The sequence below is a fragment of the Dermacentor variabilis genome, chromosome 1, assembly GCF_050947875.1.
Source record: "Dermacentor variabilis isolate Ectoservices chromosome 1, ASM5094787v1, whole genome shotgun sequence".
NCBI classification, from domain to species: domain Eukaryota; kingdom Metazoa; phylum Arthropoda; class Arachnida; order Ixodida; family Ixodidae; genus Dermacentor; species Dermacentor variabilis.
In genome coordinates, this window is record NC_134568.1 from 143399346 (window position 1) to 143414438 (window position 15093).

The 15093-nt window shown below is 49.5% G+C and overlaps 1 protein-coding gene across 4 annotated transcripts in view; it reads left to right on the top strand.

The window, feature by feature from the left end:
• The window catches only part of LOC142585764 (PH and SEC7 domain-containing protein 1-like), a 472093-nt gene that overhangs the window by 309105 nt on the left and 147895 nt on the right, over positions 1–15093 (top strand). For all 4 annotated transcript variants that reach the window (XM_075696783.1, XM_075696756.1, XM_075696773.1 and 1 more), the window contains one exon: positions 11060–12230. In XM_075696783.1, the coding sequence (XP_075552898.1) occupies positions 11060–12230 (1171 nt within the window). The remainder of the gene's footprint in view (positions 1–11059; positions 12231–15093) is intronic.

Sequence of the window (15093 nt, forward strand, 5' to 3'; positions counted from 1 at the left end):
TTGCATACCGGAACCTCTGCCGGAAAGCTTCGGGCGACAATTTGTACTTCCGCAGTAGCGCTTCCTTCACATCACTGTAGCTCTCAAACGCCTCTTTCGATAAGCAAGTTATTACGTCTGATGCCTCCCCAGGAAGCAAGGCTAACAGATTCTGTGCCCAGAGGGATCGCTCAATGCTATTCCGTTCGCACACGTGCTCAAATTTCACGAGGTATTTGGCCATATCCTCTCCGACGACAAAGGGTGGAAGTTGATCGCGTATTCTTGGAACGTTAGAAGTGAGACTAGGCGCCGGCGAGCTGTTTCGAGTCTCCAACTCTTTCATTTTAAGCTCGTGCTCGCGACGTTCCCTTTCTGCCTGCAACTCCCGACGTTCCTTTTCTGCCTGCCACTCCCGACGTTCCTTTTCTTTCCTTTCCTCTTCGCAACGTTCCTTCTCCTCCCTTTCCCGACGTTCATTGATACCCGCCAAGGCCTCTGCGGCTTCCTCAGCCGTTACGTCCCCAGTCCTCATGACCTCAAGGATCGCATTCTTTCTTTTGGTTGAGCCCAACTCAATGCCCAACTCCTCACAAATTTCGAGAAGTTCCTTCACCTTGTACTTCTCCATCGTTCACACTGTCCTCCTGCTGTTTACCCTTTTTGAATATACCTGCCGTACGCTACTATAATGCTACTAGTAAGACATATGCAAGTATTTCACACACTGCCCTGTTTACCCCCTCAGCATCCCCTGGTTTTCAAAACACTCTCACTAGGCTTGAAACACACAAGGTTATCACAATGCAATACCAAATCCTTCCCTAAGCTACTATAACCTGTGTCAGAGAAAGTCTGGTGTTTGAGTAAACTTCAGGCACTCACCGCGCCGAGGTAGCTGATGCCGGTCAATCCCGTAGCTGCCATCCACTGTTACGACTTTGAGGTGGTCCCGTAGCGCTCGTCACCCGTTTCGTGACAGAGCGTTGGTAGCGAAGACTCCGAGTCAGGCGTCGGTGAGAATAACAAAAGGGACTTTATACACTATATACAGGTCATTATACAGGACATGAAGGGATCGGCACTGGGGCCGAGAGCTCACAGCAAACGCGACTGTTCTCGCACGGCGACGTCCGGCGAAAACGCGTGACACATCTCACTCCAGTCGAGAGCGGCACTCTGCTCCCGGTGGGTCGGCGGATCCGGTTTTCCAGGCGGCGCGCCGCGGCTTATAAGCCCCCAGAAACCATTGTCACTCAAACGGCCCAATACAAAGTGAGCACTCGACGGTCGTCGAAGAGGTCCAACCAGCGACCACGCTGGCCACCCCGTTCAAAGTTGGCGGGCGCGGTGACCTCCAGGGAAGGGGAGGTACGGCGCCGGGCTGTCTGGCACTTGGCGACACGTTTGAACATGTTGCCCGCCGATGCTTCTCCGGAGGACACCACTGCCTGACGGCTCAGCATCTTGACTTGTCAAGGGAGAATTAGGGCGCTGTGCCTTTCGGCGCAGCCCCGGGTTTGTCCAAAGGGCGCTCGCAGGAAAATTCTCCATCTTGGAGATTCGGAATCCGGGCTTGTGGTAATGGCACAACAATACGCGCACTTAAAATATCGGATTGATGCATCTCCACCTCACAGCCTTGCGTGAAGTACAATGTTATATCTGTTTTTATGTTGAAAAAGCGTCTGAACTTGAGCTTGTTGGTGCGCCTTCGTGACGAAAAAAACCGTGGGAAAAACTGTGACAAGAGAGAACAGGACAAGCAGCGCGTAGTCCCGTCCTCGCTTTCTTGTTTTTTGCACCGGTTTTCCTTCGTGTGTCTAGGATATTCTAAAACGTCGTTATCTATAAGCATATATTTTGTGACCTGGACCCTGCAGAACCAAGCGAGTAAACAGAACTGTTGAATATAGCTCTGTTTATCATAATTTATTTCTCGAAATTGTAATGTGCCCTTTAGGCTCGCGAAACGATCAAATTTGAAATTCGCTAAATTAAGGGACCTCCAAAAAAATGTATTTGCATTACGTTCTGGTATATTGTTATGGTAAAAATTGGCATAACACATCATATTGAAACGTCTGTGCGTGCATAAGATTTGTCTGTGTGTGCGCACACACACATACACACACGAATGTGCGCTCGTGCATTTACACAAACCCAAGTATTACACTTACGCGCCACAGTACAACGCATACAAACTTCATGAAACGAAAGTTCTTTGTGGTTTCGTAAATATTTCTTTTTACATGTACTTTTATGGCGCATCTGTACCGTTCAATGTTTTGCATGTTTTAATTGAGCAGCTGGCGCCGGCATGTACAATCATCATCATCATCAGCCTGGTTATGCCCACTGCAGGGCAAAGGCCTCTCCCATACTTCTCCAACTACCCCGGTCATGTACTAATTGTTGCCATGTTGTCCCTGCAAACTTCTTAATCTCATCCGCCCACCTAACTTTCTGCCGCCCTCTGCTACGCTTCTCTTCCCTTGGAATCCATTCCGTAACTCTTAATGACCATCGGTTATCTTCCCTCCTCATTACATGTCCTGCCCATGCCCCCATTTCTTTTTCTTGATTTCAACTAAGATGTCGTTAACTCGCGTTCGTTCCCTCACCCAATCTGCTCTTTTCTTATCCCTTAACGTTACACCCATGATTCTTCTTTCCATAGCTCGTTGCGTCGTCCTCAATTTAAGTAGAACCCTTTTCGTAAGCCTCCAGGTTTCTGCCCCGTACGTGAGTACTGGTAAGACACGGCTGTTATAAACTTTTCTCTTGAGGGATAATGGCGATCTGCTGTTCATGATCTGAGAATGCCTGCCAAACGCACCCCAGCCCATTCTTATTCTTTTGATTATTTCAGTCTCATGATCCGGCTCCGCGGTCACTACCTGCTTTAAGTAGATGTATTCCCTTACCACTTCCAGTGCCTCGCTACCTATCGTAAACTGCTGTTCTCTTCCGAGACTGTTAAACATTACTTTAGTTTTATGCAGATTAATTTTTAGACCCACCCTTCGGCTTTGCCTCTCCAGGTCAGTGAGCATGCATTGCAGTTGGTCCCCTGAGTTACTAAGCAAGGCAATATTATCAGCGAATCGCAAGTTACTAAGGTATTCTCCATTAACTCTTATCCCCAATTCTTCCCAATCCAGGTCTCTGAATACCTCCTGTAAACACGCTGTGAATAGCATTGGAGAGATCGTATCTCCCTGCCTGACGCCTTTCTTTATTGGGATTTTGTTGCTTTCTTTGTGGAGGTCTACGGTGGCTGTGGAGCCGCTATAGATATCTTTCAGTATTTTTACATACGGCTCGTCTACACCCTGATTGCGCAATGCCTCCATGACTGCTGAGGTTTCAACTGAATCAAACGCTTTCTCGTAATCAATGAAAGCTATACATAAAGGTTGGTTATATTCCGCACATTTTTCTATCACCTGATTGATAGTGTGAATATGGTCTATTGTTGAGTAGCCTTTACGGAATCCTGCCTGGTCCTTTGGTTGACGGAAGTCTAAGGTGTTCCTGATTCTATTTGCAATTACCTTAGTAAATACTTTGGCGAAAGGGGACGCCAAAGACTTGAAAAATTATAGACCGATCAGCTTACTATCCGTTGCTATATACAATGAGCTACCAATAAATAATTTTCTGGATAGAAACCCGATATTTTCAGAGAATGTGTATTGCGCGATAACGCTGTGTTATACGTAAGAACTTCTCGCGCGTGAGTGCATGGCGTCGTCATTTTAGAAAACATGGGGGGGGGGGGGGAGGGGAGGGTAAATTGTTTACAGCAAGTTCTTCGACTCCCAGAGCCTAATGAAAAAAAATCACCGCCCAAGCACTCCGTACAGATGGTTAACCAGGGAAGCTGAAACGTGTGGCCCCGGTGTTTATCACTGGGTTAATGCCAACGGTTCATTAAACGACGGCTTGGTGGGCTGCCGCATCCTCGGTACGCAGATGCTGCTTGCGCTCGGTTGCACAAGCCTGTTCTTGTGCCAGGGCTGCAGCATCGGCACGGTGTAGACGAGCTCGTTCCCGGTTCTGCTCGCGGCGTTGCTGATGGAAAGCTGCCTGCTCCTCAGAGTACATATGACGCGTTGCCTACCCATTTCGGAGCCGGAGAGAAACTGCTGCGTGCGCGCTCGGCTGCGACGGAGAGCCACGACGTCACTGCTGACGCAGCCAATCGCGCGCCTCTCTTTATCTTTTTTTTTCGCGCATGCGCGTGGGGTTGCGTCGGAGGCGTTTTCGGCGTACAGACGACGGACAGACGAGCGGATGAATGAATCGGCTCGCCATATGCAGCTTCGCTGTAGAAAGGGCATGCAGATATGATGGCATAGGTCATCTTATGCGGTCGTCAACTAACCTTTGCGTTGGCGGCTGCCGTCACACTTAATTGAACAGTCATGCCGGCACCCCTGCGGCGGCGTTTGCATCCGTTGTCGCTGTCGCCATAATGTGTGCAGCGCTTTGCCATAATCTGCGCAAGAAGGTACCTGGAAGCTGGTGATGCCGACTGGCACGGTTAGATTTGGGTACCATTGTCTCGTAGTCTGACGCCACGTGACAGAGGGTCGCGCTCTAGCATGCGCTGCCGGTGCATATCGTAACGGGTAGCTGGACTACGCTACTGGGTCGTCATAGGGAGTTCGCGCTAGGCTGGCCCACGCCATCGTCCGAACTTCCTTAACTAGAGTTGCATCTTTGCTGACAAGTACGAGGTCTGGAGGTCTTAAGAACGAAACGTGTTTATGCACAGATATATTAAGGCAAACTCATTTACAGAGAAAATCACACTCGTACTGGCTGAAGTACAGAGCACAGTGCATATAAATATCGTAGCCGGCAGCTACATTGTTCTCGGAGCATAAGCTAAATTATTCTGGCAGAGCCTACGATGGCTCCTTAAATAACTTTCTTCTCTACGTCACTTGACAGGAAAACATGTCATGTCATCATCGGCCAATCCTGTGGCCTGTAGCCGTCACAAAACACCGCTTTGAGGAGAAGGTCCACTCCGAGCACACGCGCGGCTCCCGAGATGATTGTGGAAAGGGGGAAGCGAGTGCACCGTACCCATTGTCCCAACGATGACAGGTAGAGGTGAACAACTCAAGTTGCCAGAAGGAAAGCCGCTCCCCGAAATTCCCAACCACTTCTTGATTGGCTTTTGGTTGGCATGGTGCACAATACTTGGCGTTGATAATTAGCAGAGCTTTGGACGCTGGTCGGGCTGGACAGCTTGCTGAATACGCGTGCAGCCGTTTTTTGGCAATTAGCCCACACCTTTAATAACACGGGCCTGCCAAGACGGCTTCATAGTGACGTTGCGGGCAAGCCGCTGCGGTAGAATAAAGACGCACCCTCATGTAGACATTTCGAAATTGTCAGCATCTCAGTGCTCACGTTGACTCAGTGGAATGTTGTTTGACGTCGATTCCACAATGTCTCCAGCATCGGCTCTTGGGCTAATACGCCAAACGTAATAGCACATATTCCAGGTGTTCAAAATTAAGCTAGGTGGTTTAAGCTTAAGCTTTGTGGTTAAAGGGACACTAAAGCGAAACAATAAATCAGTTTAGACTAATGAAGCATTGTTTGACTACCCTGCCGGCAGTCATTTCAAAAAAAAAAAAAATAGTTTATTAGATGAGAAAATGAAGGTCCAAGTATCAGTATTTGAATTTCGCGCCGATACCCCAGCGCTGGTACGTCAGCGTGACGTCAGTGATTACAAAGTATGTTTTCGCATTTGGGCCGCGTTGGCTGAGTAAAGGCTCCCGAAACTTGCCATGTTTACTATTTGGTTCCTTTAGAAGACAATGTAGTTAATCTGTACCGCTATATATAATTAGTAGGCGGTAGAAGACGCCATCAAAATCCAAGACGTCATAGCCACGAGGTGCGGAAACTCAAGTAGACGTCGCCACCCGTATTTTATTCTTGCGCTTTTTCTGGCTTACCAAACGTCTTATTGTTGTAAGAGCGGTAACTTTGGTGTTGTAGAAACGTAATTTACTGATGCAGAAGAAATCATTTTTCACTTTAGTGTCCCTTTAAGCTTTATGGCACGCGAAGACCACCTGTGCAAATAAGCTATCTGGCCAGGGGGACACAAAGTGAGATGACCTCAAAGTTGGCGCTAGCAACGATAGAAGTATATACGTTTGATTGTGGCTCAATGGCTAGAGCATCGGGTTGCTGGGCTGCGGTGCCTTTTTAAGTGTGAGCTATTTGGCAAGACAGCAGCATCGCAGCAGCCATGGTCAGAAAAACGCTGAAAGTTAGCAAAAAAAGCTTCACTTAAAGGGACACTAAAGGTTAATATTAAGTCAACGTGGACTGTTGAAATACCATCCCAGAAACCTCGAAACGCTTGTTTCGTGCGAAGAAGAGACTTATTTTAAGAAAAAAAAATGCGTTTTGAAGCGTCCGCGTACCTATAGCGCAGTTCAAATCACCCGCCCTCCGATCGAGGAGTATTGACGTCATGGTCTCATAGTGACGTTGCGACGTCGGTAAGTAAAGCGGCTCCCGCAGACGGCGCTACGGCTTTTCTACACAAAACGCAAACGCGCGGCCAGAAAGAGCCAAGACGGAGCCGAAAGCAGCGCGAAAGCGGAACTATGGTGGCTAGCGGAAGGGAAAGCGCACGACGATAAGCTGGTTCTTTATTTTATGACGCCAACTTCGACGCTCGTTGCAATGGATGACCCTGACAACGACACATTAGCTCGCGATGCTGGGCTCGAGTTCAGCGATTTAAGCACTGATGAACGTGACCTGCTGTTGAGGGCTCGCGCTGCCGGCGTCGTTGCGTACTACTACGACGACGGCCTGCTTTGAAAGGCACTTCACGCGACTTCAGTAAGTCGGCGTTGAACTCGTAATCCTCTGGGCGAAAGTGCAGCGAGTACACTACGTGATTTTTCGGCTCTTTGCCAGCGCGCTGTGGCAGAGGTACGGCACTTAACCACTTCGAACGGAGAGGTTCACTTGTTGATACACAGTGATAAGTACCCGCCGTGGTTGCTCAGTGGCTATGGTGTTGGGCTGCTGAGCACGAGGTCGCGGGATCGAATCCCGGCCACGGCGGCCGCATTTCGATGGGGGCGAAATGCGAAAACACCCGTGTGCTTAGATTTAGGTGCACGTTAAAGAACCCCAGGTGGTCAAAATTTCCGGAGTCCTCCACTACGGCGTGCCTCATAATCAGAAAGTGGTTTTGGCACGTAAAACCCCAAATATTATTATTATTACAGTGATAAGTAACGTTGGATTCGCCGCTGCAACTGCCCTTGGCCAAGTTCCGCGGACCGTTCGCGCATCCCACGACATCACATGGACGTGGCATTCTCGCTGCTTGTTCCAAATGCAAGTTTCGCGAGCCAGCAGGACAACCGCAGCACGACGCGATAAAGAAACAGCTGAAACTCCAAAGCGCGCGCGGCGCAAAGTCGAGCGCGCAGAGTCGAGCGAAAACGAAACCTTTCGATCACCCATACTACTCAAGGGTAACGTCAAAATGTTATTTTTTCTTAGAATCGAATAGAAGTAGACAAGTAGCATTTTCTTCCGTCTTATAATCCAATGAAATGATCTTTTTAATACGAGTAGTTGAGTATAGTGACATAAATTATGATGAGGAATGCTTTCGTCATCGGGCTAGTACCGGAATGTTGCTGGGGGGTCTCAAATCGTGTCATGCATTTACCTCAATTTCTCGGTTACTAAAGCTCTGTTCGCGATTATATTGACGCCTTAGACGTTCTAGAGCATTGCTTTATCACTTTAACTTGACTTTCTGGTAAGCTTTAGTGTCCCTGAATTAAAAATTAAAAATGCTAAAATTAGTTTCCCATTCTGCGCGTTCTGCACCGACGTGAACAGAGGCCGGAGTCTTCAGACACCGCCGTGGTGGCGTAGTGACTATACGGTGTTGGGCGACAAAGCCCGGGGGCGCGGGATTAAATCCGCGGCCGCATTTAGATGAGGGCGAAATGCTAATTAACGTTAAATGTTAATTAACCCCTTGGTTTTCAAAATAATTGCCCGTGTTCCCCGTGCACTATGGCGTGTCTTATGATATGGTGGTTTTGGCCCATAATACCCCAGAATTTAATAAAAATAGTAATTGCTTCAGGTGCCTAAGCTGTTATACTCGCGGATAACCTTTCTTGGCTATGAAACGAAAGCTACAGTTGCTAGCAAATGTATTCGTACGCAACGTAGTTCGGGCGAATTTGGCCACCGATTTCGGTTTCTCTTACCTACAGCATAGCTCGTTTACTTCAGTGAAGGCGCCGACAAAGTTAATCCGACGTCAATATTTCAAGTTAATCGATGTGTATAGACATCCCATATATATAGTTTTCTGAACAGCGAGCAACCCAGCCTACGTCGTAGCCCCGAAGCGGCACCTCGGCGTCTGTGAGAACGCGCAGCCGACGCAGCGTAATTCGCCCACTCGTTTGTACATGCCGTTACTTGATATTTTCGGATAGTGTCGCCTGATTTCAGCGTCGACGTTGCACAAACTTGTTTTTTGTGTTTCGACAGCCGTTTGTTGAAGTTAGGAGAGCTGTCAGACGGGACAGCAAGCGACGAATACTCACCAGAAGGAAGCGTGCGCCATTTTGCTTTTGATGTAAAGGCGTATGTGCGAAAACTCGGTAAGGGCAAACTAAACATACAGTAAAATATCAGTTGCTGACTGGTGAATGTTACGTATCTTTTCAAGTTACGTGTATAGAAAACGAAGCAATTATGTTCTCTATCTTCCACCTAACATGAACGAACTTGTGGGTCTACTTTCAGCGGCGGTGCCACATGAGCGCTTCTGTTCTGTAGCCTTTGCTTCATCGCTAAGAAAAGTTGCTCACGAGCATAGCCTCTTCGAAAAAAAATATATATATGGAACGCCACCTCTTGGGAGGCGCCAGAACCTTTACTATTGCGTGAGAATTTTACATTGAGCTGTTTCGTCGAAGAATGACGCGCATTACGTAATCGCAATAGGCGCGCATTCATCCACGTACTCGCTGGGCTTAGTCGTTATCATCATTGTTGTTACTTTCAATGTATCTCGCTGCTGCTAACTTGTGGGACCTATGATGACCATTAACACCGTAAACGCCCCGTTAATTGGCTGACATAATACAGTTATAACGTTCTTAATAAACAGACAGTTGTGCCGTTATAAGATATGCTGACGTAATGCCTGTAAGAACACGGGAGGGAACGTCATGCGTTGCACGGACGTTCCTTCCATTATTTTGTTAAGCGGGATAAAATATCTTTTTCTAGCACGGGCTCTATAATTGAACATCGAATTCACGTCTGTTCCACCACGGCATGCATGGAATGTATGGAAATCTACAGCTCAAGTAATGGTGTGCACGTAGAGTTGAAAATGTCGAGCTGATGCAAATACTAGAATGTCAAAAATCGCTAGCAAACAATTCAAGCAATGTTATGCAGTACAGGTATACACCTACATCAGTCTAAAAAATAATCGCGAAAGAAAGAAAGAAAAATAAACAATTTACATTTTTACCACAGAAAACGTTTGCTCAGAAACTACGAATAACCCGTCGTGGTTGCTTAGTGAATATATGGTGTTGGACTGCTAAGCACCAGGTCGCGAGATCGAATCCCGGCCACGGCGGCCGCATTTCGATGGGGGCGAAATGCGAAAACACCCGTGTACTTAGATTAAGGTGCACGTTAAAGAACCCCGGGTGGTCCAAATTATTCCGGATCCCCCCACTACGGCGTTCCACATAATCATAAACTGGTTTTGGCACATAAAATATCATAATTTATTTTTTAGGCAAAGAATTGATGAACGTTTCGTTAAATGTCCGTACAGCCTAGGCGATGCTCAGGCGAACCGTTTGTCGGCCAAGAATGCCAGGCTAACCCCGCCTATGTCAACACCGCCAGCACCGCTTTTGGCTCCGGTTTGAATCGGACATTCGTATAACATTTCTTTAGGAGGAGGTGTATAGATCTGTTGGGCTGACATTCTACATACAATATACCCAACTCCACTTAGTCCAGTGATTGTTTTCTGTGTGTCCTTGTTGAATGAGTTGAGCGTTGTCATAGAGCATAGTTGATATTGAGTCCTTGAAAGCATGGCACATACCCAGCACTAATGCTATAGACTGAGTCGAGTGCTTTCTTCTTTATCGCGTCCCTACTCATGGCTCTCTGCTCTTTGTAGAGCTTGACATTTGCAGAAGTAAGGTACATGCAAGAAAAATTCTCCAGGCGACTTTCATGTTTGCTATATTCCGACCGTATTGTCCTTTCGCGCTTTGTGGTCGCATACAGCCAGAGGAGGACGAAGAGGAGGAAGAAGCGCGCCGCTTTGTTTTGAGTCCGCGGTGTACCTTTGGACGTTGGGGATGTCGCGCACGCTGCTCTCCTGGATCAAGGAGTGGGCGCTGAGACGGTCTCGGAGTTTCCTCTCCGGACCGTGCGCGCGGGCGTGCTTCGACTACAAGAGGTTCCCCACGACCACCTTGTCCTCCTTTGCTGGTAAAAGGTTCGCCGCCTTTCTGACAAGGCGACTGTTGAGGATGTAGTCTAAATGCCGCGTGATTAGTTGCACTGTCAGAAAATGTCGATCGGGGTTTTACGAACTGCTATGTCATTACGGTTTCCACTGGTAATATTTCAGGCCCTTCATTTTTTTCCCTACGTGTGGTGGTTCAGACCTAGACTCACGTGTCCATGGATCCAGAAGCTTTACATGTTTTCTATGTCCTGCATCACTTTCGGCTGTTCGCTTATTATTTACGGTCCGTCCTCGCGCAGTGCTTACACTCTTCATCATTGGAGCCACAAACCTGTCCACACTCATTACTCGCACCGTGAGAGTACATAACCTGATGTGTTGTGCAGCGTTCACTGCCCAAAATAGAAAGGAGTCTGGTATAGTGCCTGGAGTGCGTACTGATACCGATGCGCGTCATGTTTTCTTCGCGGCGCGACGGGTGAGCCGCGCTGGACGAGCGTGCTGCAGCCTTTTCTGTTTGTGTGTGCGCAGACCCTGCCATCCAGGAGCGCGTGCGGCGCCAGATGATGGCGGCCGCGTCGGGTGAGCGGCTCAAGTCGCCGCCGCCGTCGCCGGCGTCGGGCGATCCGGGCGCCGCGACCCCGCGGCAGAACGGCACCAGCGCGGGCGGGCAGCACGCGGCGTCGGACGAGGCTGGCGGCGACGAGAGCGTGGCCACCACCTCATCCACGTCGTCGTCCTCGGCGGTGGTGGTGGCGCGCAAATGCGAGCTGTTCACCATGACGGGCGACTTGATCATCACCAAGGCGAGCAGTACCAAGACGCCCGCGACGCGCACCCAGTCTACGCCGGCGAGCCCCGGGGGCGACCCGCAGCGGGGCACCAAGCGCGAGGCGTCCTCGCTGCAGAGCCCTGTGGCCGAGAAGAAGGGCTCGTTCGGCGTGCGCACCTCGCGCAGCGACGACCACTTGGGCAAGGCGCGCGGCACCGTGGCCGCCGTCAGCATCGACATCGACGACGACGAAATGGCCTCGTCGCTCAACACGCTGCTCGACACCAAGGACGACCCGCGCGTGCTCTGGACGTACAACGCCGGCAGCGGCTCGTCGGAGGACAACACGGCCACCACCGGTAGCGCGTCTTCCTCCTCGGGCCGGCGCGAGGACAACCTGAGCGAGCTCGAGTGCTGCACGTCCGAGATGGCGTCGGCGTTCGGCTCCGAGGAAGCGGACCGCGTTCACGCCAGCGAGCTGGACCTCAGCTCGCCCAGCCAGCTGTCGCCGGAGAACGAGGACGGCTTCTCGCGCGAGGAGGACTGGGTCGCCGAGCCGGACCTGAGCGAGTCGCAGTTCCGCCACCCGGCCCTGCTCGACTCGTCGCTGCGCGCGGCCGCCCGAGGCGGGTCGCGCAGGATGCAACACTCGCGTTCCAACGGCTCCACCGCGTCGCGCACTGACGCCTCGGAGACGCTCGAGCTGGACTCGCCGCCTTCGGCCCACTCCGGCGGTACGCTCGAGGAGGAGCTGGCGCAGCAGGATGACGCCGCGGCAGCCACGGACGAGGAGTCCGACGCCGAGTCTCTGCGCAGCTTCCACTACAGCCCCAAGGCGGTTGACATGCCGTCCGCGTCGCGGCTCGCCAAGAGGCTCTACAACCTCGAGGGCTTCAAGAAGTCCGACGTGTCCAGGCACCTGAGCAAAAAGTGAGTCGCTCCCACACTTTTTGAAGACATTTGGTGCGCGCGGGGAATAAATACGCACATGCGCGCTGCAGGCACTCATGTGTGTGTGGTTCCTTTTTGTCTGTGCGCGCTATTCGCTGGGATTATTGCTGACGATTTAAATAGATACTGTGTTTTGCCACCTGCTATTCTGAAAGCATGATTGAATTTCGTACTCGAATTTAAGATTACTATGGTGGGGAGGCTGTATGTGAACCGCGCCGTCTTTTCCGCCGGCGGCTGTCATTGTAGAGCGCAGCTTCCCAAGTCAGTTGGTCTTTCACCCGGTAGGCTGCGAAATAGGCATGCGCCAAACGGTGTCTGCCGAAGCGGTCTATAGAACTCGTCAGCGTTCCAACCGTGACGGCGCACTTGGGACTATAATTTTGCGCACTCATCTTGTTCTGTAGATAGGCGCGCCCGGAACGTGTGTTTCTTTTGTTGCCTTTAGCAATAGAAGCAAACCTTGCGCAGGCTATGTCCATCTAATGCGTTTTGGCGGATCTGTACGGCCAGCATATTCTGTTGTCGATTACGTAAATCATTTTTTCTTCATAAGAGTACGCATTTAGGCTGGTTGGTTCATGATTACATGCAGTAAATTAACGGGCTAAACAACATTACGAAGAGAGGGATGCGGACCGCAGCGCTGACTAACAACCAAGTGTCTTTATTCTTTCAGTCAGCCTATACTCTACCGTTATCTCAAAGCACCAGAACACCCGCCGTGGTTGCTCAGTGGCTATGGTGTTAGGCTGCTGAGCACGAGGTCGCGGGATCGAATCCCGGCCACGGCGGCCGCATTTCGATGGGGGCGAAATGCGAAAACACCCGTGTACTTAGATTTAGGTGCACGTTAAAGAACCCCAGGTGGTCGAAATTTCCGGAGTCCTCCACTACGGCGTGCCTCATAATCAGAAAGTGGTTTTGGCACGTAAAACCCCATAATTTTTTTTTAAGCACCAGAACAGAAATTCAGCATGCGCAGGGGCAATAAATTGCAATCGATGAGATAGGAAGGCTATTTCCTTCTGAAGGAGAGAAATGGAGGGGAGGCCTACAGGTGCTTCGCCGCTATTATGAATGTGAAAGGCTTCGGAGATAAGACGTGCGCGTTCATCGTGGTACTTTGACAAGTAAGTTAAAAGACGGCTTGCAGCCCCATTCATTACAATGCAGTGATAATTGACTATCTCTAGCTTGTTTTTGAACCTTGTTTGAGTGTTCACGCATGCGGTCATTGACGCACCGCCCTGTTTGACCGATATAGAAACGCTTGCATGAAAGAGGAATCTTATAAACCACACAGTCACAACAGTCAACAACAATCCTCTGCCTGTGCTGCTTTTTACAACTTTTGTTGTTGTACTTAGTCACCTGACTGACTTGGTGGCACAGGCAACCTAACTGATTTCTGGCAGTGAACAACAACCTAACGCCTGCCCTGCTGACAACATTTTTGAGATTATGCGCAACCTGGTGCACATGGGATAACCGCAACCATGTGCCATGAGTGATTCTCAGATTGAGCAGCTGCCGATTGCTTTCTTTTAAGGTGAGGCTTTCAGCGATGCTAGTTAAAAGGGGTAACGGGAAAACTGCGAGACGTGTAGCTTCACAAGAAAGCGACGGTATAGTTCAAGAAGCGGATGTTTTGGCATTCGTTGCTGCTAATCCTCACGGTAGTGTGCGCGACGCCAGTGCGGAGGCCGGAAACTCAAGGTCATCAGTGTGGAGTATTTCTTTTTTAAAAAAAAGGTCATATGCACTCTTACCATGTATATACATCTTCTTCAAAAACTTGGAAGACCGAGATTTTGAAAACAGACTTGACTTTGCCAATTCGATTTTCACGAAATGTTAAGAAGAACTGGACTTCCCCACTCACGTGCTTTGGACGGATGAGGCTAATTTCTCCAGAAACGCACAAGTCGATCTTCACAACGCGCACAACGTGAGTGATAGGAATGCCCACTGTCTGGCACAAACACGACACCAATACCAGTGGTTTAATGTGTGGTGTGGTATTTTTTGATGGCAATGTCATCGGACCCATCTTTTTTTGACAACACACTAACGACGCAACGCTACGTCGACATCCTCGAGGGCCCCGTGAACGACGTCTGTTGCAACGTTCCACTTGCGCACCTTTGGAACATCTGGTTTCAACACAATGTTGCTACTGCGCATAGTAGTAGCGAGTCTCGAGCGTGGCTCGACAAACTTTTTTCCTGAACAGTGGATTGGCCGGCACGGACGTGTACCCTGGCCTGCAAGGTCGCCGGACATGACACCTCTGGAGTTCTTCTTGTTGGGCTACGTGAAAGACCGCGTGTATAGCAGTGAAATTACCACACCGGACGCCCTAAAGGCAAAAATAAGCAGAGTCTGGCGCGGGATTCCAACGTCTTTGGTCACAGCTGCAGCAGCACAAGTGTTGGAAAGAAGCAAGTACTGTATTGCTTCAGACGGTGACCGGTTAGAGCACGTGCTATAAGTGGCACTGGTAAATAACCGCTCAAAACTGGTGTAAAGCGGGACTGTTTAACGCACCTTCATGATGTCACCCTATCCTTACATAAAAAAAGCTTGCGACAAAGGTAGAAATAGGTAAAAAACTGCTTTGTTTTGCCTCTTATCCGGAGTTCAAGAGACAGAAAGGGTAAATGGCTAAACCAGTGGCACATTTGGATGTTTTTTTGTGGGCGGCTGAGGCGCCTTACGTGCTTTTGGTTTATTTTTTTTATTAAAATAAAATCCTGAGTAGCTATCTTCTGTTCTTCCTAGAGCTGTCCTTTTTCCTTTTTCGTGCTATTTTGTCCACTGTTTCTTTTTTGTTAATATT